At 45.5% G+C, this 25,924-nt stretch overlaps 1 protein-coding gene across 2 annotated transcripts; it reads right to left on the minus strand.

The window, feature by feature from the left end:
* Positions 1–1,941: 1,941 nt before the first annotated feature.
* Positions 1,942–25,485, minus strand: Tdrp (testis development related protein). Of its 2 annotated transcripts, none has more exons than XM_004869552.4 (3): positions 25,268–25,485; positions 8,107–8,210; positions 1,942–4,503 (listed from the first exon to the last, which is right to left on the minus strand). In XM_004869552.4, exons 1-3 carry the CDS (start codon positions 25,370–25,372, stop codon positions 4,158–4,160), a joined length of 555 nt encoding a protein of 184 aa, XP_004869609.1. In that variant the 5' UTR covers positions 25,373–25,485; the 3' UTR covers positions 1,942–4,157. The 2 variants fall into 2 exon arrangements, with proteins under 2 accessions (XP_004869609.1, XP_004869611.1); XM_004869554.4 differs by lacking the exon at positions 25,268–25,485 and adding an exon at positions 15,234–17,483.
* Between the last annotated feature and the right edge of the window lie 439 nt (positions 25,486–25,924).

The raw sequence follows: 25,924 nt of genomic DNA on the forward strand, positions 1-25,924 counted from the left end.
GTCCAGCAAGGACACAGCCAACTAAGAAGCACATTAAGAATGGACACAGGCAAGACACGGGCAACACCAGACTGTTACTGTGCACATGCTTAAGGTCCAGCTTTGAGGGAACAGCCCCCACAGGGAGAGAGCCACAGAAAATTGTTATAGACTCCAGAGGCCAGCTTCCTCCTGAACCTCTGGTCTTCATGACTTACGGCTGTGTTCCAAGTCAGCCTCCACACCAGCCCCATGGGAGGCAGAGATCAGGATCACCTGCCTTGTCTGCACACCGGCACCTGCAGACTCTTCATTATCCAGGCAAAGGCTGATGAGCACTGACTGCACTGTCTGCTGGATCCCAGGGGCTCCCGCCCTTAGCTTTTCATACCTGAGCTCTTGGAGCTTGGCTGAAGATGAGGAGATCTAGGAGGAGTCAGGGTTTCATGGCTCCCCAGCCTTCAGTTCTCTGCCCACTTTCTACACAAGGGACTGGGCTGAGGCCCTCCGTGCCATAGCTCTGCTCCCTCTGTTCCCTAACAAAGCAAGTCTTCTTGTGGTAGAAATTTGATACTTAGCAACAATTGGCAAAAGCTGTGTCACCACTTTCCTGCTCTTAGGAAATTGTAAGTTTTCCTTTCGATGAGATTCTTCCTTCTCTGCAGCTGTCAGGACTTACGTGCTTGAGTGCAGCTCACATGGCCAAGACCAACACCAGGGCAAGAAGGTGCCTCCCACCCTGGGAGGGCTCATGACACCCAGATGCTGATGTCAGAGGCCCCAGGCAGCAAGACAAGAGCTGTGCGCACTTTGACAATCACCCAACGGAAAGTGTGTATGGCCATTCTCATCTTTGGAAGAACTAGAAAATGATAGAAAAATCACTTACCTGAATGAACTGAGCATAACTTCATCCCACCCAACCCTTGCTGCAGTGTCTGGGCTCCATGAGCAGAGACAGCAGTCTTGCAGCACCAGGAGGAGCCACACACTACAGCTCAAATGTGCCTGGCAGCTGTGCCAACTCCCGTGCTGCACTTGCTGAAGTCTCTTGTAACCTCACAGGAGAGTGAGCTCTCAGGTGGGTCTCTGGCTCCCATTAAACAACCTTGGGACTGTTTCAGATGTTTTAAACAGCTGTTGTACATTTGCAAAGTCGTCATCCCATTTCTCTTCAGGCCCTGTGCAGGTGTGCCCATTGCCTGGGTCGTGGGGTATCAAATGATGACCCGAACAGCCAGACTGAGCAAACAGTTAAAGCACACAGAGAAGGTGAGGATGGACACAGAGGCCAGCCCTCAGGCAACCAGAAAACAACAGGAGCTCCTGAGGAGCTCGAAAGGGGAGTACCACCAGACCACAGAGAAGGTGAGGGGGGCAGCGGCTAGACGGCCAGGAGCCAGGAGGAAGAGCCAGGGGAAACCCTACTTCTAGGGACACCAAGCTAAGGTCATCTAGTGTGGCTCTGCACCTCCCACCAGGACGTCTACACCTGCAGATAGGCAGAGGTCACGGGCCACACCTGGGCATCAAGTTCCTACAGGAGCTGGTCAGTAAGAGGCTTCTGCCTCCCAAGGACTCATCTTTTCAAGAGATGAATAAAAAACAATTAAGTAAAAATGTACCACGGCCGGGACGTTCCTGTTTCTCAACTAGATGTGGAAGGCAGAAACTTGCTTAAGGAGCTGAGAGGCTCACCTAGCTACGGTGCTAACCCCAGCAGCAGTGCGCTGGGCACAGGTGGACAAGGCAGCAGGTGCTGTCACCCTTACAGCTCCACCAGCAGCTCAGATATGCAAAGACATCTGGATGATGCAAAGTGTAACCATTTATTTATGAAAACATTCATATATAGTCTGCACCTTAAAATGAGGTTTACATGGTCAGGAAAATGCCATTAGCATTAAGTGATCGAGTAGAGTTTCCGTAAGGGGATGATAATAATCATGCACACTACCAAGGGAAGAAGACAAACAGTACTTTTATTTTTAAAAATCGCAGCATTAAGGTGGAACCTTCCCTCCCTGAAGTCAGTCACATTCTGTTAGAAACCACAGAACACTGCAGGGCACAGATGGCCAGGCCTGCACGTCCTCACCATTTCCCAGAGTCACAGCCCTCTCTGCTCTCTGGCCCAGTCTGCTCACTGTGTAAACACCAGATTCACTTTGATAAGTCCTTTCAAGAAGCATTTCCCCCTAAAGCACACCAATAAATATTTACACTAAAAACCAGATATAATAGAAGAAAAATAATTTTTTCACTAATCTTTGTAGATAAATTCATTTCACAGTGCATATGCCAATATCAGTCTGTCTCAGTCTTCATCTATGAGGAAGGACAGCATGGAGGCCCCTAGCATGTGCAGCAGAATGTCAGTGAGGCACTGCAGGCACTTAGTGTTCCATCAGAGGCATAGCCATGGCAGCCGGCTGGATGACTGCCAGAGTCTCAAGTGCAGCTCTTACATCCATCCTTACACACCCAAAAAGAAGCGCACACTAGCTACTGCCATAAAATACTTGCACGGGTCCTGGCATGCTGCAGGTCTATGCCATCCCAGCAGTGTTTCTCTGGGGACATGGAGGGTCACAGCCATCCATCCAACTATGTACCTGAGGATACTAACAATTTCCCAACTCAGCTTACTGTACTAAAAATTATAACTTTTCTCTGTTATTAAACAAAATTTTCACCATTTCAAAGTTCTAACAAATTTTTATTTGAATGCCACTTAAAGCATGACCCCCTTTCAAGGCTTGGGTAAGTAAACTTCTTTTTCTATTTTAAAAACGTAGATGGACGGATGGATGGACAGATGGATGGATGGGTAGAAGGATAGATGGATAGCCAGCTATAGAAGGCAGATGGACAGACTGATCAAGTAAACTTGTCTAAGAGTACAAATAAGCACTCTGACATACTGCACTGTGCTCGGCCATCAGGCTCATTCAGTTATTCCACAGAAGCATCAGATAGAACATCCACATAAATAAAACAGCACTGAAATGCTCAAGGATGGGCATTCCTTTTGCTGTTTTTGTGTTGTTTTGTTTTTCCCAGGAAGGGAATATACAGTGTACCTGGAGGCTTTTGTTTTTAAGTAAAAATATACTTCTTCTATCAAACCTCTTTTTCCTAAGGTAGATATCTGCACCACCTGCTGCTAAGAGCCACCCTGCCAGACACAATCAGTGCCGCTGACACACAGGGCCACAGAGGACCCAGCAGCAGGTCTACAGAGACAGGCAGAGCGTGACGCTGTCCAATCAGCCCCAAGCTATCTGTGAACACTTCCTAGAAATCTGACATCAATCACAATAAGTATCTCATTTCAAAAAACTAAACACCTAGGAAGAAAAGAGGCACTTCAGTGTATAGTTTCAACCCTATACTCAACAAGTTAACATTTTCCAAACAAAATTATTAAGTGACTAAAATTCATCTTCACTTTATAACATTTCTTTAATCTTTGAACCCCAAATGCAAATTTTTGAAGGAAATGAAGATGAGTATTTAGAAGTTCAGGGGAAATAATAAAATCCAGAAGAAGCAAGGTTACCATCAAGTGCACCTGGAAGACTGCTCCTCCATCAGCAGTGGTGGACGCCCCTGTGAGGAGCCATTTGACCCTCAAACATAACCTCTGCTTTTCCAGTATTTAATCTGTTACATTTCCTTTTAATTTAGTAGGAAAAAAGTTTAACTTTCCAGTTAACCAGAATATAAAATAACCCTTGAAAGATTCATTTTGCCTCCAGTGGCAGAAGAGGATGGCACACCTGCCACAGGGTGTGACAGACGGCCATGGGTCAAGTGCAAGGGAGAATGCAGAGGTCCCAAAACAGAACTACAGCTGGGGGTAGCATGGGAATACTCTGTGGCCAACTGTAGGTCATTGTGGGACATCAAAAATTCGCATGTCCAGTTTCAGCAAACATGGACTGCAGTGGGTGGACATTCTGCTTAAGGCAACCAAATGCAGACCTGTATGTGTTCACCCGGGACCCTCAGTGCATTAGGGCATCAGATGGGAAATGCAGGCACTGGGTTCCTACTGTAACACTGGAAGCTTTGACAACTGAATGGGGTGCACAGGACGCCACCAGGCCAAGCAAACCCAAAAGCTTATGCAGTGGTGCGAGGTCTGCACACACTTGGCACCACAGCTTGCCTGCTCACTCCACATCCTCCTGGCTGTCTGTCAAGTGACCCTTGCTCTGCCGCCGGATGCTGACCAGCTTCCCCGCTGACCGAAGGCTCCAGCGGGAGCTGGCTGCTGAGCTGGACAGGCTGGTGTACTTGCTGGAACCCTTTGCATCACCCTCCCAGCCTGACCAGCGCTGGCAGTCACTGGAGGCGTCCTCTGAATCAGCCGCCATGTCTTCGAAAGCAAGCCTTGGAGGTTCCCAACCTTCAATCTCATCTGGTTTCTTAGACTGTGTGTTTTGTTTTAAAACCAAATTGTCCCAAAATCCAGATTTCTTCTCTGACTTCAAGTCTTCTTTTAATCGTAAGTTAGTGCTGTAGGAGATGAGAGAGTTAAATGTTGTTGATCCAATGATGTTATAAATGTGTCAATTTTATAAAGCTCTCTTCTAAAACCATTCAGTTACTTAAAAAGCTAAAATAGAGCTATGTGCAAACATTTAAATAAGTATTAAAATTTAATAAGGAAAAATTAGTCACTACCCATTATTAATGAAGCTTGTATAAGCCATACTTTGGGATACTTCTTGGCATAAGCAAAGGCTCAATTCTCAGACACAAGATCTGAAGATGTTATTAAGGCTTTAGGTTCAATCCCCAGTACCACCTCCCCTTTAAAAAAAAAAAAAGCTAAAAAATATAACTGTTCAAGCCAGGGACAATGACAAATGCTTATAATCTCAGCACTCAGGAGACTAGGTGTGAGGATTGTGGGTTGAGGGAGGACCTTTCAAGGCCATATGAAGGGAGTGCTCAGGCATCTGAGCAAATCATACAAGAAATCCAGGGTTGAGATTAGGAAAGAAGGGGTAGATTCCATTTAGCAGGTAGGTTTTCAATAGGACTACTCATAGCAACCTAGTCTCAAGCATTAGTATGTACATAAAAACAATTCAGAAAGCATGTGTTTCCTGCCCAGGGCCATCCCAGAACACTGGGAGGAACATGGGATCCAGGTCTTGGCCCAGAGATGCTACTGTGTCAGTAAGTCCCCAGTAGCCAAGAGGACTGATCTGCCCTATCCTCCAGAGGGTGAAGACACTGCTTCATTAGAGCAAGGAAAATACTGCATCTGCCTTCGGTGCAGAGGGGCATAGACACACAGATGTCACGGTGCTGATAGAAGGAAACCACCTGTAGCTCACCAAGATGCACCTTCTCCTCAAACAGCACTTCCTGTCACACAGTAATCTGTAAATGTGCTTGCAGAGATCAAAAATGACCCTAAAAGGCACATGTCCTCAGACATTTGGCTTTTGGGAAATGATCGGATAGGAAGATGCTAACTAAACTCATCAATGCATTAATCTACTGGTAAGTGCATAGCTAAACAGGGCACTGGGAGGTAGGAGACGAGCTAAAGGGTGTGGGTCAGAAGGGCATGGCCTTGGGGTTTAGATCTTGGCCCAGCCTCTTCCTCTCTGGCTCTTCCCCTCTCTGCTTCCTGGCCATCATAACATGAGCAGCTTTCCTCCTGCATGTGCTCTCACCACCATGATATTCGCCCTCACCATGGTTCTAAAATCAACTGAGCTAGCTGACCATGGACTATAACATTTGAAACCATGAGCCAAAATAAGCCTTTCATCTTTTAAGTTGTTTGTGTCAGGTATTTTATCACAGGGACGGAAAACTGCTTAACAGAGAAAAATGCATCAAGAAGTGGGGTCATTGCTGTGCCTATACCTGACCATGTCAGAAGCCTTTAGAGCTAGTTTGTGGATGGAGTTTGAAAGACTTGGGAGATGCAGACTAGAGAAGTCTTAGACTATCATAAGTGGATCCCAATCAATGATTCTAGTGTGGGCTCGGAAGACCGAAATGCTGATAGAAGGATGATCTGGCTGAGGAAATCTCAAGGCAGCACAACATTCAGGATGTGGCACACATATTGTTCGTTTTTTCTAGCCACATTTTCAGTGAGCAATTATGAGTAAGAAGCAGAACAGAAAGTCTTGAAAAACTTGCACTTTGGCCAGGAAAAGAATACACGACTAGAGTTGAGGCCAAAGAGAGTATGACTGCTTCTTTTTAATGGTGTTGATATCTTCAGCAAATACTTTGCACCAGAACAAAAAGAAAGATGCCCTGAGGACACCTTGAGGAATCAGCAAGCTCTCACTCACGGCAGGCTCAAGGATGTAAAAGTGTTAACTTTTCATTCGAGAGAAGAACTCCCAGCCTCTTCTCAAACATGGCTGCCTAGAGAACAGGTTCTGTGTGATAAATTTCACCATGCTCACCCATCCAGGTACTCAGAGGCCATTGCAGCCACAGTCCAAGGGACCCAGCTGTTGTTAAGCCAGTGGTAGACCTTGGTATTGTCCACATGATGCTGGTTTTGCAGACATGCAAAACACAAGGGTTACAGGGTCCTGGAGGATTCCACCTAGATTTCAAAGGAAGGTTTGGGAGCTAGGAATCCCTATGGGCAGCCCCTAAAAGGACGATATGTGAAGTTGTGGTAGTGAAGGTGAAGCTGCAATGGAAACGTTAGAGATGCCAGTTTCCTCTGCTGAGAAAAGCTGCAAGCAATGAATAGAGCCAGGCTTAGAGGTCATGTGGGTTGCAATGGGCAAGGCCATAAGGACAGAGCTGCTCAAGCACTCTGGAGCTCACATCATAAATATTGCCCCAGATGCTGAACATAGACCTACAAGATTTAATGTTTTCCCTGCCAGGTTTCCATATGTCTTTGGGCCAATTCCTCCTTGCTATTTTCTATTTTCCTATTCCTCCTTTCCAAAATGGGAAACTGAAATCTGCCATTACATGTTAGAAGTATATAACTTTTTTTTTTTAACCTTTATAAGGTCTCACACTTAAAGGTTGCCTTGAGTCTCAGAGGAGACTCTAGACTTCAACTTTTGAGCCATGTTGGAACTGTTAAAACTTTGGGACACTCTTGGAGATGGACTGAAAACATTTTGCATAATGAGGTAGACTTGAGCCTTTCGAGTCCAGGGGTGGAATATTGGGGTTTGAAGCAATGTCCCCGAAAGGCTCATACATTTAGTAGCAGGGCTTTTGGGAAGTGATTGGATCATGAGGGCACTAACCTCATAAATGGATCAAGTTGTTGAGATCATAGCTGAATGGGTTGTCAGGAGCTGGGAACTAGGTGAAGGGAGTGGGTCACGGGGTGCGGGGGATGGCCTCGGGGTCTGCATCTTATCTGCAGCTCCTTCATCTTGGACTCATTCCCTCTCTATTCGGCTTCTTAGCTGCCATGAGGTGAGGAGCTTTCTTCCACCAAGCCCTGCCATTATGTACTTCTGCCTTGGAGCCAGCTGACTATGGCCTGAAACTTCTGAAACCGTGAGCCGAAATAAACCTTTCCTTCTTTAAGTTGTTTTTTCTCAAATATTTGGTCAGAGCAATAAAAGCTAACGGAAGGTAGCAATACTACAGGGCAGTCCATGAATTTATGTCCAACTTTAAATGCACTTTTTAACACTGTGAAATATTTATAAAATGGTACCAACATGGCAGTTTAAACTGGTTTAATTTTCTAAAATTGTTTACAATTTAGTAATCAATCCTTTTAAACAGTTTTTCTTTATATTCTGAAAGTAATAAAAGTATGGCTTTAGTCAGCCTTCAGGCCAGTAAGTTTAATTTCCAATTCTAAGTCCTTTTTTAACTTTCTGTAATGTTTCAAAATGCTTATGGCTCCCAGGACCTTTCACCAAAAGCACACCTTACTTTCCTGTGTCTCTAGAACTTCTAAGAATACAAGTCTCTGTGTACTGGCAAGGGGGAACTCTGGGGCCATCTCACACAGAGGGACTAGGATCTGCTGCGGGCAAGGTCTCCGCAATGGTCCCAGGGCTTACTCTACTGCAGCCATCTTTCCACCTCCCCGTGCCCTCCTCCCTCTCATGAAATGATCATTTCCTTTGCACCTTTGTGACTTACCCTTTGGACTTGGGAGATTTACATCTTTCGAGCAGATGTTGTTCATCATCTTTATTAAACAGAGAAGTCACATCTTTCCAACCTCGGAAACTTGTTCCCTGAACCTAACAAAAGGTTAAGAAAAATATCAAATCTGATGTAGCAAATCAACAGATCTGTTTTCTATTCCAGTGAATTCAGTGTCATGGAGATGGGAATATGGTCTCAGAGAGGCATTGTCAGGCAATTTAGTTATGTAGCCATCATAGTGTACTGACACAAACCCAAATGGTCTAGCCTGTCCACATCTCCATATATTGTACAGACTTCCACCCACAAGGCCATGAGCACCCTAAAATAATGAAGAAAAGCATGAGATGGTAAATATAGAAACTGATGCTGTACTCATTGATCAAGTGTTATGTGCTGATCATCATCCTATGTGCTGTACTTGATATGACTGGCATCCTCAAAAACCCAAAGAGTCTGGGCACTATGACACCACAATGGCTGTGACAGCACTCGGACAACGTCTGTGCAGCAGGTCCACTGCTGACCACATGTTGCCTAGCAGAGCTACCTCTTCCCTCTGCATGTTTCCTGTTAGCCACCTGTCATCTTAAATAGGATGGTGACTGTCCTACCTGCTCATCCATGCTGCTGAGTGACCTATATCTGGTAAAATGCTAGTCAGTAATCACATCTTCCTTAAAGCAGGTTGGGATAATGAAGCTAATGGTCAAATGAAGCTTCCAATACAAGTAGGAATCAGGTCTGTAATGCTTGGAACTGACCCCAGCAAAGGGCACCCTGTCTGAGTCCTGGGCATTCTCTGTACCACTGGAGGCTTCAGGGTCTGTGGAGGAACTCTGGCCTCTGCCCTCACCTTCACAAGTACAAGCGTCTGAGAAGAAATAATGTTTGGTTGATTCTGAACAAATTATTTTATACAATTTCTATTTCTAAAATCAGAGTATCTTATAATTAATGGCACCTTAGATCTATAAGCTATTTTGAATTTTTTTTTAAGAAGGAAAGTATACAAAGAAACCAACATTTCCTAAAAGCCCAGATTTGCATTGCATGGTTTAACATTCCTCTGCATCCATCATCTCCGCTGGGTCTGGTCAGGAGGAAAGGACCTGCCAAAGGGCAGGCCTAGCTTTGAATAATCCACAATATTATAAAAATGGGATACAAAAAATTAAACAACCATGAAAACTGAACTGAGAGACTAGGATGCCACTGGTATGAGACAATCATAAATACAACTGGCCCACCGAGGTAGCCTTGTGACTAAGGATCCAGTGTTCCCAGAATGGATGTCCTCAAGAGCTGATGGAGGACCCATAGATCCCACTGTCTACCCTGGGCAGAGGTCTGTGCTGCAAATGGCAGATGCCCCAGCAAATCCATTGGGAAGACATGAACGATCATGGAACTGGTACTGTGCCCACTCCAAAAGAAACCGCAACATCACTAAACCAGGTGTTTAGTATTAGCTTTTCCATGCTATTCTGAGGCCTTCCAGGCAGGGAGAATTCTCCAGTGCTGTGAAACACTGACATGCATATTTGGTAGTCCACATGGCTCAGCACGATGAGCTGCTAACAGGATCCCACCAGGAAGTCTGAATCCAGAGTTTTACCCATCTAGACCCTGCAGAGTAACAGTACACATCAACGAGCCGCATCCCTAGACTGAACAATAACCCACAGGACAGACACTGGGACCACAGTGTGGAAACTGAGCTGTAAGGCTCTCAGCCACTCAGCTAAAACAAGCAGCTGGAGAGGGAGCCACTCGGTCCAGACACCTGGTGGTTTTGATAAAAGTAATTTCATATGTACTCTTTGTAAAGATACTTTTTAAAAAAGCCTCATGAGCCATGTAGAAGAGACAGTTCTCATGCCACAGTGACATCAGATTTTAGGGGATGCGGAAGCCAGGCCTATAGTTTGCAGCACTCCCCTCACCCAAGGTTTCACTTTCCACAGGTTCAGTTACCCCCAGTCAGTTGAGGTCCAAAAATATTAAATGGAGAAATCCAGAAATAAATAACTCTTAAGTTTCAAATTATGCTGCATCCCGAGCCGTGTGAACAGAGCCCCTGCAGTCCTGCCCCATCCCACTGGGCCTGAGTCACCCAGTCCGGTGTGCCTGCTGCACACACTGCCTACCTGGTTGTCACTCAGGAGATGTCAGGCATAGGGGTGGCTGTTACAGTGTCACGGCACTTGGGTCAGCAACCTGCACTTTACATAACGAGGGCTGCAAAGCTCAAGAGTGCAGATGACAGCAGTTTCATGATACTGCTGTGTTTTATTATGAGTTACTGTTATCAGTCTCTTACTGTGCCTAATGCATGGTTTATTTCTGGATGTCCTCCAAGAGCCTCAGGTGCTCACAAGGGGGGCTTTTGGAAGGTGACTGGATCATGGGGCCTCATAGCTGACTTGCTGTCAGCAAGTGGTCACTGGAGTGTGGCCTGGAAGGGCATCTCTCTCTTCCTGGCTCCTCCCTCATTCTCTGCTTCCTGGCTCCCATGACCTGAGCAGCTCTCCACCAGGACCCTCTGCCATGCTTTTTTTCTCTAGAGCTGGGCTGAAACATGAGCCAGAATAAACCTCTCCTCCTTTAAGTTATGGATGTGGGGTACTGTGTCCCAGTAAGGAGGACTGTGACTAAGACATTAACTCTTACTGTAGGCCTGTACTTATGGGTAAAAACAGTGCACACAGAGTTTGGTTACAGGCATCTGGTGGGTCTTGGAAGTTCCCTCTTGAGGATAAATGGATGAGGGTGCTGCACTTACTACTACTGGACACCAAGGCTCTGTCATCATGAGTGTGCTGCTGTGCTTCCTGGCATGGATAACAAAGAGGTTGATGCACGAGCCAGGAGTGGTGGCCCACACTGGGAACCTGGCTACCTGGGAGGCTTAGGCGTAGGAGGACCATAGATTCAAGCCCAGGCTAGGCAATTTAGTAAAATAAAAAGAGCTGGGATGTAGTTCTCTGCTGCCTGGTTCAGTCCCCACTACTACTACTCAAAAGGAAGTGGGTGAATGTAGACAGTTGCACAGAGCCCACAGTCCACATCCTGCCACAGCGGTCACACCCCCAGAAGCTTCCTATAGGCCTGGCACCAGGGTGCTGCTGGCTGGGGTAACCTGTGAGGGAGGGAGAGCAACTCCCTCCCCCAGGCTCTCTTTGGCACTGCCATGTAAATTGCCACTATCCTGTCCCTCCTGAAGACGGATCATGGAGATGGCCTCACTCTGGGGGCAGTGTCCAAGCCACGGATGCTGTGCTGTCCACCTGCAGCCAGGCTGGGTTCAATCATGACACAGGAAAGGCAATTCTGAATTTCCAGCCATTCTGAAATTAAGACTCAGATAATCTTAGGTTTAAACATTCAAGTTAAGAGCAACTAGCAACTGGTAATTCTAGAGGAATTCAGGCACCTAATCTAAGTCAACTGTGAAACCAAATCCAAGCCCCTTTTATCGTACTAGAGTTAGAAGGCTACAGGGAAAGTTCTGAGAGATCTGCCCAATGCAGGACATCTCAGAGCAGCATGGGCCCAGGCTGACCTCATGGAACCAGGTGGACCTCAGACAGGAGAGACCACTATGCTATGCTCCTGTCCCCTGAACAGGGTTTATGCCTATTCTCCATCACAGAACCAGGTACACTCAGAAGTATATCATATCGTATCCAGGACCACACACCCATCCAAACACTGTGTCTAGAAACACACACAGACACACCCCACTATCCAGGACCACACCTATATACACCCTGTCTAAGATCACACATACACACTGTACTGTACCCAGGATCACATACACACACAGACACTGTACTGTGGGGTCACACACACACTGTACCCACAGAGGGGAACAGGGGCTTACAGGCCCAGGACTGTTGACCCCTGTCATTTAGGAAGCTTCCCACAGCACAGGCACTAACAGTCTCATGGTCTTCTCCATCAGGAATGCAGCTACACCGCTTCAGGCAGGAGTGGTTTTCCTCCTGCAATTTCTGTAAAATGTTACCTTTAAAAAACATTTGGGGGGGGGGGGGTACTGGGGATCAAACTCAGGACCTTGTGCTTGCAAGACAGGCGCCAGAACCACTGAGCTAAATCTCCGGCCCCTAGAAAACATTTTTAAAGACTCTGAGACAGGATCTCACTGCATTGCCCAAGCTGGCCTTGAACTGCTGGGCTGGAGGGATCCCTTCGAGTAGCCGGAAGTGCAGGTGCTCCCTGCCACACCCTGCTGAAAATCAAAGTTTAAGGCAGGGTGGGAAGAGGGAAGGCGGCAGAAGAGCAGGAGGAGAGGACAGACCGGCTGCGGGAAGGCCGCACTGAGGCCTCACAGGCCTACGAAGGGACCGAGGCCCTGTGGCCGCAGCGTGCTGGCCACGTCTTCTCTCCCTCTAGTCCCTTCTCTTGTCTAGCCAGGTGCAGAAATCAGAAGTTTTAGGAGAGTCTGGAGGTGGCTGGAGTCACAACCCCTCACTCCCCACAGAAATGAAATGGAGGCCCCCGGCCAGAGTGGCCTCGCGCGCGTGGGGGCCGTGGACTGCGCTCCACCGAGCACCACGTCACATGCACCTGGCCCAATTCCCTCAAGGCCTGAGCATTGGGGCCGGGGACTTAGCTCGGGGTTTCCACTGCCTGCCTCACAAGCGTAAGGTCCCAAGCTTGATCCCCGGTACAAAAAACCACAAAAACCCGAGGGTAGCACCCACGGGGCCTCAGAGGAGAAGCCATCAGCACTCAGCCACACACACCTGGCCAGTTCCTGAGAGTGCTCCAGTTAGGGTTTCAGCTAACCAACTTCTTTGCAGTCTGTCATTCAGCTCAGAACAGCCCACATGAAGACCCTGAAACCATTTAAATTCTGACACACTAAAAACAGTCAAAGGCACTGAAAACACTCACTAAGATAAACAAACTTGTGTTCTTTGCTTGTACACATGTTGGAAGCCAGACTTCCAATTCATTCAGAGCTTGTAGGCCTCATTTTTAATCATTTCCCATTCTGAAAACTTCTACATTATGTACTTTCAAAGTAAACATATTTGAAAACTAAATGACTAATTACTATTAATAATGGTAATTACTTATTTGGACCAGTGAGGGAAATTTACTTCCCACACTAAATTTTCAAAGTATTTTGCTGAAATAAAAATTAACCTTTCTTAAATAATCACTTAATACTCCATATATATAACCAATATACATTATAAACTCCACATAATCTTGTATGCCTGATGAAAACATATTAATTAACACATTTGAAATTACTTATATAATCTAAATTAAAAACCATAACACTGCCCATCTAGAAATGGACCTAGACTTAAAGCAGCAGTGCAGCCTTCCTTGTACAAACATTCTTTTGTTCAGCTGGCCTGCAAAGTGCTGAAAGGATTAATTCTGTGAGTGCATTAACGCAAGCCCACACGTACCTCTTTCACGAGCACTAAGTCACTTTTAATAACCAGTCCATTATGCTGGCTGCCTGAGTTGGGGCGGGAGAGGTTTTTACAAGGGATAGACATTGCTTCTCATGACAGCCAGGGAACATAAAAGCTGACAAAACCAATATGGCCAGATAAGCAATGCTTCACCAGTGCCTAGGATGAGAACAATAAGAAAATGACCATTTTCAAAGCCCAGGCTGTGCGCTGCACTACAAACCATGCTCCTGGGTGTCAGCAGCCTCCGACCAGCAACCCCAGCTCCAGGGGTCACCCAGCAGTACCTGGAGTGGAAGCCACCCCATAGAGAGCACAGTGGGTCTGCAGCCACATCCAAAATCAGAACCAGCAGCTGACGTCCTAGGTGCCAGCTACCTGGAGAAGGCAGGACAATGGCAGGATGCAGCTCCTCCATGGAGCCCCGCTCCTGCCCTGACTCCATCCCCACAAGCACCCTCAGGCTGTCCCCACCCTCCAGGGACACAAAAAGCAGACAGAGCAATACAACGGTTTGAAGAACCGAATCCTCCAGTTCCCTAGTTTGCAATGACAGAAAGAAACAGAAATTGCTCTCCAACCCAGAACTGGCATGGACACGAGGCAAACACATCCAGGCCGAGGAATGGTGAAAAAAGCAGAATGGAGAGCAGACTCATCCCTGTCGTCATCTGTCACCTTCTGCCTCTCATGGAGACAGCAGTGGACACCAAGAAGAACCAGAAGAAGCAGCCACTGCAGCTGCAGGACACCCTCCGTCCTGGGCCCTGGACCTGGCAGCAATGCCCAGCAACCCCCAGCGTCCCTTGTCATGGCCTTGTGACTGTGTCCTTGCTCTTCTTTCCCCTGATCCGCCTGGACCACCTGCCGGGCAGGCACCATGGAAGGAGGGGGATGCTGCTGCCATGAACAAGAGAAAGGCCTCACTGTGTTCAATCCCCAGACCTCAGAGTCTGCGTGCTGTAGCAGCTCTCATCATCCAAACACAGACGAGACAAGGCAGCCACGTTTGGCAGCACCCAGCACATGTAAACCAGGCTCCACAAGGAAAGGAGGCCTGGCAGCCCTGGGTCTGGAGTTGGGCACCACACAGTTTGGAAAAGGATGAGCGGCAGCCTCAAGGAAGCTCCAGAAGAGGGAGCCTCGGGCCACGCCTGCCTCACCAGGGCCAAGGCAGGAACTGCTGGTGATTATAAACACTGTGCTGTAAACAAAGCATTACAGAAATAGGTCTGGCTGATTTCAGAAGAAAATAAAACTGGACAGGACAAAGGATCCAGATTTCCTGGGCTTAAAATAATAAACTGAAACTGAGGGAGAATAAAGGGGTTGAAGAGGTGGGAGGAGAAGCCCAGGCTGCAAACAGAAGCCTGCCCTGGAGACCTGTGTAATGCAGCAGCAGCCTCACACTGGGCAGAAAGACTGCAAACTCTCAGAAGCACGGAGCTTTAAAGGCAGTTCCTTAAACCCATGTGGTGCACTGCACTACACACAGCAGAAGGGCTCTTCATCTGTTTGCCCTATTTTCCCACATTTGTCTGAAAACTGTGTGGCTGGGTTTTGCCTGTTCTTGGCCTTCTGGATGGGCTAGGGTGGGTAGTGGGCACAACGGGAAGTCTTTTCCTGTGGGCAAGCATATGGGTCTTCTCCACGTACCTCATGACAGCACCACCAGCATGCCTGGGCAGGCTCCAGTGTCATGAGACAAAAGGCACCAAACTCCTCCAGGCTTTCTTGTCCAAGATGCAGGTCAGTCCTGGCATAGAGGTGACAACAACCCACAGTCCTGCCAAAGGTCTAGATGCTGTTCCCAGCCTCCAGAGCCTGGTGAGATGCCAGTCATCAATCACACTAAAATCTTAAGTAGTTGTAATCATATTACTTGTCTTAGTTACTTTTCTCATTGCTCAGACAAAATACCCAACACCCAAAGTTAAAGGGGGAAAGGTTTACTTAGCTCACAGTTTGTGGAGGTTTCAGTTCATAGTAGGCTGGCTCCAAGGCAGAGGGGCACGGCAGAGGAGAAACAGTCCATAGAGGGCAGAAGGCAGCAAGCAAGAGACAAGCAACAAGACAACAGCAGCCCCTTCTGTCCCATATATATACATATATATATATATAATTTTATTTATTTATTTATTTTTTGGTACCAGGGATTGAACTCGGGTCCTTCCACTTGTGCAGCAGGCGGCGTAACCACTGAGGTAAATCCTTGGCCCCATGTCCCTTATATTCTTATCCAGGATTGTACCATGAATCAATCCTAGCATCGCATCATTGATCCCAGCATTACATAGCCTAGATCCAGTCTCCTCCGAAAACCCCCACCTACGATCACGTGAGGCTTTGGGGGACGTCTAGACACAAAACGTAACACTGCTAAAAATAGATGGTAACACAAATCAAATTGTGGTAAATGTCAAAGTGAAAAAATTCGAAGCTAAATAAAGATGCCAAAATAAACACATCTAAAACACAAGTCAGGGATTTAGCTCAGTGGTTCTGCCGACTGCCTTGCACGTGGAAGGACCTGAGTTCAATCCCCAGTACCAAAAAACAAAACAAAACAAAACCAAAAACACAAGTCAAAGGTAGTCATCAAAAACCTGCCCCAAAGAAAATGCCAGGCACAGATATTTCCCTGCTGAATTCTGCCAACTATTTACTGGTCTTAGTACCAATTCTGCACAAGTCCCTCCAAAATATAGAAAAGGAAAGAACTCATTTTGCTAGGGCAGTGTTAATCTGATAGTAAAACCAGACAAAGGCATCACAACAAAAGGAAACTATAGACCAGTATCTCTTATAAATAGAACCCCCAAATACTCAACAAAATACTAATAAACTGAATTCAAAAATAAATAAAGAGAATAACACACCATGGTCAGGTGGACTTTATCCCCGGAATGCAAATTGGTTAAACATATGAAAACCAAAAAAAATGTCTTATCAAGAGAACAAGATCCAGTACTAGGGATGAACTCGAGCCCTCACATATGCCAGACAAGCAAGAGCACTTCCCATCCCCAGTACCACAAAAAAAGAAAGAAAGACAAACCACACGACCACATCACTAGATATATGAAAAGCATTTCATTGCCAGATGGCCCAGGATACAGGTCAGTAGTAGAGCACACTGGGTTCAGTCCTCAGCACTGAAAAAGGAAGAGGGGTAGGGGGAGAGAGTGAGAGACAAAAGCAAAGGAAAACCATTTGACAGGGCCGGGGATTCAGCTCAGTGGTTCTGCCACCTGCCTCGAAAGCGCAAGGTCCTGAGTTCAATCCCTGGTCCAAAAAAAAAGAAAGAAAGAAAAATCCAACACCCTTTCATGATTAAAAAAAAAAAAAAAAAAAATCCCAGGCTGATAAGGGGCAGCTATGAAAAACCCACAGCAAACCTCATACTTAATGGTGAAAGACTAAAAGATTTCCTCCTAAGACCAAGAACATGACAAAAGTAGAACACCTGGCCCTCCTACATAACACTGCACAGAGAAGTCCAGCCAGCACAATTAGTCAAAAACAGTCAAAAATGCCTGAAAGAAAAAATATAACTATGTGCAAATTACACGATGTTTTAATATAGAAAGTCCTAAGCAATCCACTAAAAATCTAGTACAACTATTAAGAGTTCAGCAAGACCACAAGATACACAGAGCTGAACGTGGTGGCACACACCTGTAACCTCAGCACTCTGTGTGACTGATGCAGGACAATTTCAAGTTTGAGCCCAGTCCAGGCAATTTATCAACTTAGCAAGATTCTGTCTCAAAATAAAAGTGTCCTGGGTTCATTCTGTAGTACTGGGAAAAACAAAATTCATGATCAATATACAAAAATCCAGTGTGTGCTTACACACTAACAATGACCAATCCAAAATTATGAAATTAAGAAAATAATGTCATTCATAATGTTTAAAAATAATAAAATATTTATTAATAAATATGACAAAGTTCAAAATCTATTCTCTGAAAATTGTAAAACATTTTTGAAATTTTTTAAAAAATCTGGCTACATAGAAAGTCATATCATTTTCACTGATTAGAACATAAAAACATTGTTAAGACGGCAATACTTCTTTAAACTTAGCTATATGGATTCTAGGTAATTCCTATCAAGATCTTAACTGACTTTTCTATAAAACTGGTAAGTCAGTTCTAAAATTCATATGGAAAAACAAGATTCAAAACAGCTTAAACAACCTAGAAAAAGAAGAACAAAGTAAGCAAAGAGGCAAAAGTTTTCATTTCAAGACTTACCACAAAGCAAGAGTAGTCAAGACATGTGGTGCTAACTTGTGGGCAGAGACCAATGAAGTAGAAGCAAAGGTCCAGAACTAGACCCACGCTTCTGTGGACACCTGACTTTGCAAGAAGAGCACCAAGACAATTCGGCAGAAAAAGGATCCTCTGTTCAACAAATGGTGACATGACAACTTAATGCCACATCAAAGGAATTAAATTGGATCCTCACTTCACACCAGGTACAAAAATTAACTCAAATGGATCAAAGACCTAAATGTAAGAGCTAAAACTATAAAATGCTTAGAAGCAAATGTGAGAGTAATTCTCATGACTCTGGATTCGAGGAAAGAACCTTAGATGAGATACCAAAACCAAGAGCAATAAAAGAAAACAGTTTGAACTTCAGCAAAATTAAAAGCCTGTATGCTTCAAAGGGCACTATCAAGAGAACAAAGAACAGACTGAGTGGAAGACACTAACTGCAACTCATGCAAACAATATGGGGCTTTTACCTAGGATATGTAAAGAACTTTAAATTACGATAAAAATACACATCCCTCATTTTTTTTAAATGAGTAAAGATCAAACAGAAAAGTCTCTAGGGAAACTATACAAATAGCCACAGCATATTAAAAGATGCTCAATATCATAAGCATCAAGAAAATACAAATCAAAATGACATAATAATACTTTCCACCCACTAGGATGGCTAGAAAAAAAAGTCATAAAATTAAAAGCGCTGGTGAGGATTTGGAGAAATTAGAATTCTAAACCCTGCCTGTAGGAATGTAAAATGATGCAGCACTTTAGGAAACAGCGGCAGTTCCTAAAACAACTAAACACAGAATCCTCAAGTGGCCCAGCCATTCCCCTCTCAGGAACATACCTATGAAAATGAAAACAAGTGGATACAATATCTTGTAAGTAAATGTTTATGGCAGCATTATACATAACAGCCAACAGTGGAAATAACCCCTACATCTATCAACAGATGAATGGGTAAAGAAATGAGTTACTGAGTCAAGAAAAGACACGTAGGAGACACCACCCTCTTCCACGCCTCCCAGCCAGGAGCGCATCGGTGAGGAACACCCCCCACACACACCCTGGATCCACACCCCAGAGGCACAGTGGGTCATAAAGGCCACTGTCCTGAGCTCCAGAAGGTAAGAGTAGAAGTGAACAACAGAGGGCGGGTCTCTCTCAGGCTCTCTGATGAAAATTGAAGCCCACTGGAAAAATGAAGAAAATCTCTGCAAAACAGGCACACCAGACCACTGTAGTTGGTCAGTTGGAGGGATCATCACCTCCCATCGGAACCTGGACTATCCTCAGGGGAAGGGCAGCTGGAACCTGCAGTGGGACCTTGCAGAGTTCAACCCTGCAATAGGTCAGGGAGCTCAACTTGGGCCTTGCAGCCAGAGATCAGCCTAAATCGCAGGGGTCTGCTGCTGGCTTGCTGAGACTAACTGACTTGGATTGGCACACTGCTGCCCACATTGTCTATTGTGACAGCAGAGACATACCTCGAAGGGGGCCCTTCATTTTTATCTTTTATGTTCAAAATTATTTTTTCTCTTATTTTTAATTTTTAATTGTTTTTTTTCTATTCTTTTCAAATATTTTTTTTTTTCTTTTTTCTCTCTCTCACTCTTCAAAATTGTTCCTCATCTCCCTTTTTTTTCCTGTTCCTGCCCTAATTTGGATTTCTTCTTTCTCTTTTCTTTTTCTTTCTCTTTTTCCTTCTCCTGTCATTAGCTTCAAAGGAAAGTGAATAGTTTCTAGCTTCCCTATTGCTGATAGGTTGTTCTGTTATTATCTTTGTTCTCTCATTCTTTTCCTCTTGTCTTCAACAGTTCCTTAGAGTTTGTGTGATCTTTCTGTGTCCTCTGGCCTCACTTCTAACCTTTCCTATCCTTCTGCCTATCCCTCCCTTCCCAACTTCTTTTAAGTCCCTATCCCAAAGGGTAAAGTTGCTATACTGAAGAGTTTATTCACTATAAACATATGTTGGGCTGGTCCTTGATTTTGATTTAATTCACATGGTTAAAGGTGATAGATTAATAACTACTACAAACTGTCATTTTCTAAGCTGTACTCTATACTGTTGCTATTGCTGATTGTACCACCTGGGCTAAGGTGTTGTGATTGATCTAATCAGTTATCCTTCAGGTGTAATGAAAATGGGATTGCCCCAGAGTCATTAGAGACTCAAAACCTTAAGACCAGCTATATCTGAAAGATACCTCTGAAAAGCAATCATTCCATAAGGGTTCTAAGTACAAGCAACAAAGATACCTGTAATAAGTAATTTTGAAATATCAACCCAGGAACTAACCCAAGGTCAGTACCAACAACAAAAATAGAAATGAGAAGACATTTAAGTAAGGCACAATCCCAGACTTCCAGCTCACCAAAGACAAACTCTGGGGGAAACAAGGTGCAAAAGTCTGATAATTAACTACCTGGACACCCTAAGCTGATAGCACAGGAAGTAATAAAACAGATGAACGAGGCTCTAGAAAAATTCAAAACAGAAATAATTTCCCAGATAACTACAGAGATGGTGAGCAGAATGAAAGACATGATTAGAGACTCTAGAACAGAAACAGATAAAAAAAAAATAGATGCATTCAGGACCATGATGGAAGCCATGACTGCCCAGCATAGGAAAGAAATGGAAATCATAAACACACAACATAGGAAAGAAATGGAATCCATGAAACAGATTCAAACAGAAATCCAGGAGATTAAAAACTCTATTGAAAGTATGCACAGCAGCCTGAGCCAATCTGAAGACAGACTATCAGATATAGAAGACAGGATGGTGGTTAGTGACCATGAAAAAATATCTCTTATAACTAGTAACGGACCTTGAAAAATTAATCCAACGGCTCCTAGATGATGCAAAGAAGAGTAATATAAGACTGATAGGAGTCCATAAAAAAGCAGGAGAAAGTACAAATGACATAAAAAAAACTGTTCACAGAATTAATGACAGAAAAATTCCCAAACAGAGCAAAAGAATTTGACATACAGATAAGTGAGGCATATAGGACTCTTAACTAGCCACGATCCAAAAAAAATCTACACCTAGACATATAATAATCAAGATCCCAGAAATCCAACAGAAGAACGAAATACTGCAAGCAGTTAGAGAAAAGAAACAAATCACATGCAAATGAAAGCCCATCAGAATCACAACAGACTTTTCAACATAAACCCTCAAATCAAGGAGAGCCTGGTGTGAGGTATTTCAAACCCTAAAAGAAAACAACCTCCAACCATCCTCACTGGAGGAAAGATAGCCTCTTTAATAAATGGTGTTGGAAAAACTGGATTTCAACTTGCCAAAGATTAAAACTAGACCCCTTTCACCATGCAGTAAACTAAAATCAAAGCGGATTAAAGATCTAAATATAAACATAAACACTAAGCCTGCTGGAAGATAAGTTAGGTAGAACTCTCAATGACATTGGCAAAGGAAAAGACTTCATGAACAAAACCTCAGTAGCACGGGAACTAGCACAAAGAATCAACAACTGGGATCTCATCTTATTAAAAAGCTTCTGCACTGCAAGAGAAACCACCAACAGAGCTAAGAGACAACCTACAATGTGGGAAAAAATCTCCAGCAGCTGTACCTTAGACAAATGACTACTATCTAGAATACATAAAGAGCTGAAAATAATCAGATCCCCTAAATTCAAAAACCCAATTCAAAAATGGGCATCTGAAATGAACAGACATTTCTCAAAGAAGTAAAAGCAGCAAATAAACATATGAAAAAATGTTCACGATCACTGGTCATTCAAGAGATGCAGATGAAAACAACACAGAGATTCCACCTCACCCCAGAAAGAATGGCTGCTATCAAGAAATCAACCAATAAAAAATGCTGGCGGGGCTTTGGGAAGAAAGGAACCCTGCTCCATTGTTGGTGGGAGTGTGGACTGGTGCAACCACTGTGTAAATCAGTATGGAGATTCCTCAAAGAACTAGGGCTAGAGGTCCCATTTGACCCAGCTATTCCCCTGCTGGTTATCTTCCCAAAAGAATTAAAAGAATCATACCACAGTGATGTATGTGCACCCATGTTTATAGCGGCACAGTTTGTAACAGCTAAACCTTGGAAACAGCCCAAGTGCCCATCAACTGGAGACTGGATAAAGAAGATGTGGGGTTTTTTTTTAATAAAATGGAGTACTACTCAGACATAATGAACAAGAAACTAGAGACATTTATAGCTAAGTGGATGCACATTGAGGCCATCCTCTTAAGTGAAATAAATAGTACACACGTGTAAATACTGGTTTCTCTGGTGTGAACAAGTGTAGATAAGGATCAAAATGTATAATTGATATTGTGAAATAGGAAGAAAAGGTCTTATGGGGTAGGGGAAGTCGGAGGTATAGGGGAAAGGAAAGAAGGGAAAAGAAAAAATATGAAAAAAGGAAAAAATGGGAAAAAGTCTTTATAAATAGGGAAGGGTGGAGTGGAAGGGAGGGCAGGGGAAGGGGAAAAAAATAAGAACCAAGATCCATCAGGTAAAGGTGCAAGTTCCCAGTGATGAGTTATAACTGTACTGTATACCTAAATGGACCAATAATCTTAATGGAAAAAACAAAACAAAACTACAGAGACAGTAGGAGATCAGGGCTGTCAGGGCTTCCAGGAGGAAGGCACAGGCGGAGCACAGAAGGTTTCTAGGCAGTGAAACTACTCTGTGTGATACTGTAGTGTTTACAAGTCATCACACATTGTTCAAACCCACGCACTGTTCAGCAACAAGACTGGACCCCAGTGTGAACTGCGGGCTTCAGGTGGTAAAAATGTGTTTGTGTAGGCTCCCAATTACACAAGCACACTACTGGGCAGAGCTGCTGGTTAGTGGGGAGGCTGGAGCAGGGCAGGGGTGTATGGAAACTGCCTGCACTTTCCACTCAAATTTGCCTGTGACCTAAAATTAATGCCACAAAAGTCTATTAAAATAAAAAATGTTAAAACCCCTACACATAGAGGTAGACAAAGAATACAGATGACAATTCTTTAAGCAAAAGATCAGAAAAAGTGCTTTAACGAATCTGTTAATCATCTAACCAATGACTGAATATAGACAGAGGATATGTGGGTGTTTAATCTCCTATTCTTCCAACTTCTCTGTATTTTGGATAATTTTCAAAATAAAAACTTCTTAGAAAAAAATCGGTTTTAAGCCAGGTGGCACACATCTGTAATCTCATGTATTCGAGGCTGAGGCAGGAGGATCATGAGTTCCAGGCCAGCCTGGGCAACTTTGAAATATCTTGTCTCAAAATAAAAAAATGAAAAGGGCCAGGGATGTAGCTCAGTGGGAGAGTACCCCTGGATTCAATTACCAGCACTAGGGAGAGAAAGGGAGATCTTATGATTCATTCAGAGAAATGAAAGCAGAACGTAGGAGGGCTTCATTTGAAAGAGTTAATTTGGAAACAACATTGCTCATCTCTAACCAAGCTTCTTAAGTTAACTCTGTAACCACATATAAATGCCAATCCTTAAAGGTAACAGTTGCTGTTCATGAGAGCACAGACAGGGATACCGCCAGTTTGAATATGCCCACCTGCCATCTTAGAGAAATGTAGGATTCATTTTACTTAGGCCATGAGCAGTCCCCAGAGGACACATCAGCAGGTCACAGGGGACACATGAGAAGGTCACAGGGTACATGTCTGCAATCCCCAGAGGACACGTCAGCAGGTCATAAAGGACACGTGAACAGGTCAAAAAGGACATGTCAGCTTCTCACAGAGGACACATCAGCAAGTCACAAGCCCGTTTCTCCAACCCACCCCCTCAAAAGTCCATCAAAGAAGGCTGTTAAAAAAATCCCTCAGCCTCTAAGAGACACCTGTGTTCTGCTCGCACTGAGGGGTCCCTCTGGAGTTTAGCAGTAAACCTGCTTCCACTGTTGAGTTCTTGTCCCTTCTTTCCTGCTCAGTTTAGAGTAACTACAAAATTTTGAGAATTAAAAAATAAAAGGTATATAGCACTAATATTATCAAAAAGTAATTTCTCTCTGGGTGTGGTGGTATAATCCCAGGATATGGGAGGCTGAGGCAGGAGGATGGCAAGTCGGAGGCCAGCCGGGGCCACTTAGTGAGACCCTGTCTCAAAATAAAACAATAAAATGGGTGGGGGTGTAGCTTTGTAGTAGAGAACTTCCTAGCATGCACAAGACCCCGAGTTCAATCCCCAGTACCAGGCAAAAAAAAAAAAAAAACTTTCTCAAAGATGATTCAGACAGTAACCATATTTAAATGCTTAAGATGATCGACTCCAATTTTTGTCTATGTAACTTTTTTTTTTGGTACCGGGGATCAAACTCAGGACCTTGTGCTTTCAGAGGCAGGCGCTGGAACCACTGAGCTAAATCCCCAGCCCATTCAACTCCAATTTTTGTGAGTTGGGAATAGCACTGAACTCCTGTAAGAAGCTCAAGCAGGCAGTAAAGGGGTGAATATGATTAAACGACATTATACACACTCGGGGCTGGGGATTTAGCCTAGTGGTTCCGCCACCTGCCTCGCAAGCACAAGGTCCCAAGTTCGATCCCCGGTACCAAAAAAAAAGTATATTATACACACTCAGTGTGAAACTATGGGATGAGACAAGTGGATGATGCTGATTAGAGACTGTCACGTGCATGTACGAATCTGGCGAAATGAAATCCATTCACCTGCGTAACCAACATGGACCAATAGAGGGCTGTGACCTAAAGGACGGTAAGATGAAACAAGCTCGGTTCCTACAGAAGGAGCCGCCTCAGAAACTTCTTCCAAGTCCTCAGGAGAAAGGCGCAGCTCCTCGTCGGCTTCCAAAAGAGCACTCCCAAAACGTAACCCAAAAAGAGATTTCACGACCCTCATGTAAAACGACAACAAAGTGCTACGTTTCTGACCTAAATTCCACCACACAGAAAGGGAAGAGTGCACTGGAGGCGGTCGGGGGAGGGCTGTGTGCGCCTGCAGGATCCACCTGGGATCCCATTTAATTAAAAAATTCTAGACATTCCAAACATATCTCTGCACTTGTCAGCCAATGCCTTTCGATTTTCGGGCAAAAGGACTCTGGCCCTCCAGAAAATCAAAGGTTTAGGAAAGGAAATACGTGTTGTGCAAACAAACATCGAGCCCAGGGCACATTGTGCTGCGGGTGCCCGAGGCCCGGCGTCTGGAAGGGCCTGGAGCAGCATGATTCAGGGCTTCTGCGCCGACCCGGTCCGCCCAGGGAAGCAGAGGGAAGGGCGCCGCAGAGCCCGGACCCGGCCGCCGGTCACGGCGGGGTAGGTACACGAGGAAGCCCAAGCGGCTGCGAGCTGGGTCGACTCCTGCGACTCCGTGCTCTCGGGTCCTAGGCGCCGCCCCGCACCCTCACCCGCCGCCCGCACCCCACCTGCGCCCTCACCGGAGCCGAGGCGCCCGCGGTCCCAGCTGGCGCCGCCCCCTGCGGCCCGTCCTCCTCTTCGGGGGGCTCGTCCAGAAGCACCCGGCCCCGGCCCAGCCTCCACATGCTCCGTGCGCGCCCTCCGACTGCGGGACGCGGCCGTGGGCTCCGGCTGCTGCTGTACTTGAACCGGGGCGGGCGGGGCGGGCGGGGCGGGCGGTCCACACCTCCGGACCGGACGCGGCCCGGCCCCGCCCCCCCCCGGCCCCGCCCCCGCCTCCCGGGCCCCAGCGCGCCCATCCCGCTCCCGGGTCCCCCTCGGGTGCACCGCTCCCCCCAGCCCCCACTGAGCCCAGTGCCCGGACAAGCTCCCGGGTACCGGGACAACCCAAAGGAGCCCCACACCTCCAGACCCCCTCAACATCAGGTCGCCTCAACACCAGCCCACCTCAAACCTGGGACCCCGAGCCCCCGAGGCCGTGACGCTCCGAACTCCAGGAATCCCTCAACGCCGGGACTCCGACATCCAGGGAAGCCCAGGGACCTTTTCGGCTCTGGGACTCTGAGCCCCTGAGACACCCTGAATCCCGGCCCCGCAACCTTGCGACTTCGGTGGTCCTAGCACCCCAAGACCCCTCACAACCCAGGCCGCTTGAACCTCTCCCTTCCCGACCCGAT

The sequence above is a fragment of the Heterocephalus glaber genome, unplaced genomic scaffold (genome assembly GCF_053883595.1).
Source record: "Heterocephalus glaber isolate CG9 unplaced genomic scaffold, H.glaber_assembly_v1.0 deba00001104, whole genome shotgun sequence".
In the NCBI taxonomy this organism is placed as follows: Eukaryota; Metazoa; Chordata; class Mammalia; order Rodentia; family Bathyergidae; genus Heterocephalus; species Heterocephalus glaber.

Coding starts and splice junctions, on each gene's coding strand:
- Tdrp (XM_004869552.4), bottom strand. CDS start 25,372: ATGTGGAGGCTGGGCCGGGGCCGGGTGCTTCTGGACGAGCCCCCCGAA. Junction 8,211..25,267: donor CCGCGGGCGCCTCGGCTCCG/GTGAGGGCGCAG, acceptor ACCTTTTGTTAG/GTTCAGGGAACAAGTTTCCG. Junction 4,504..8,106: donor AAATCTCCCAAGTCCAAAGG/GTAAGTCACAAA, acceptor CATCTCCTACAG/CACTAACTTACGATTAAAAG.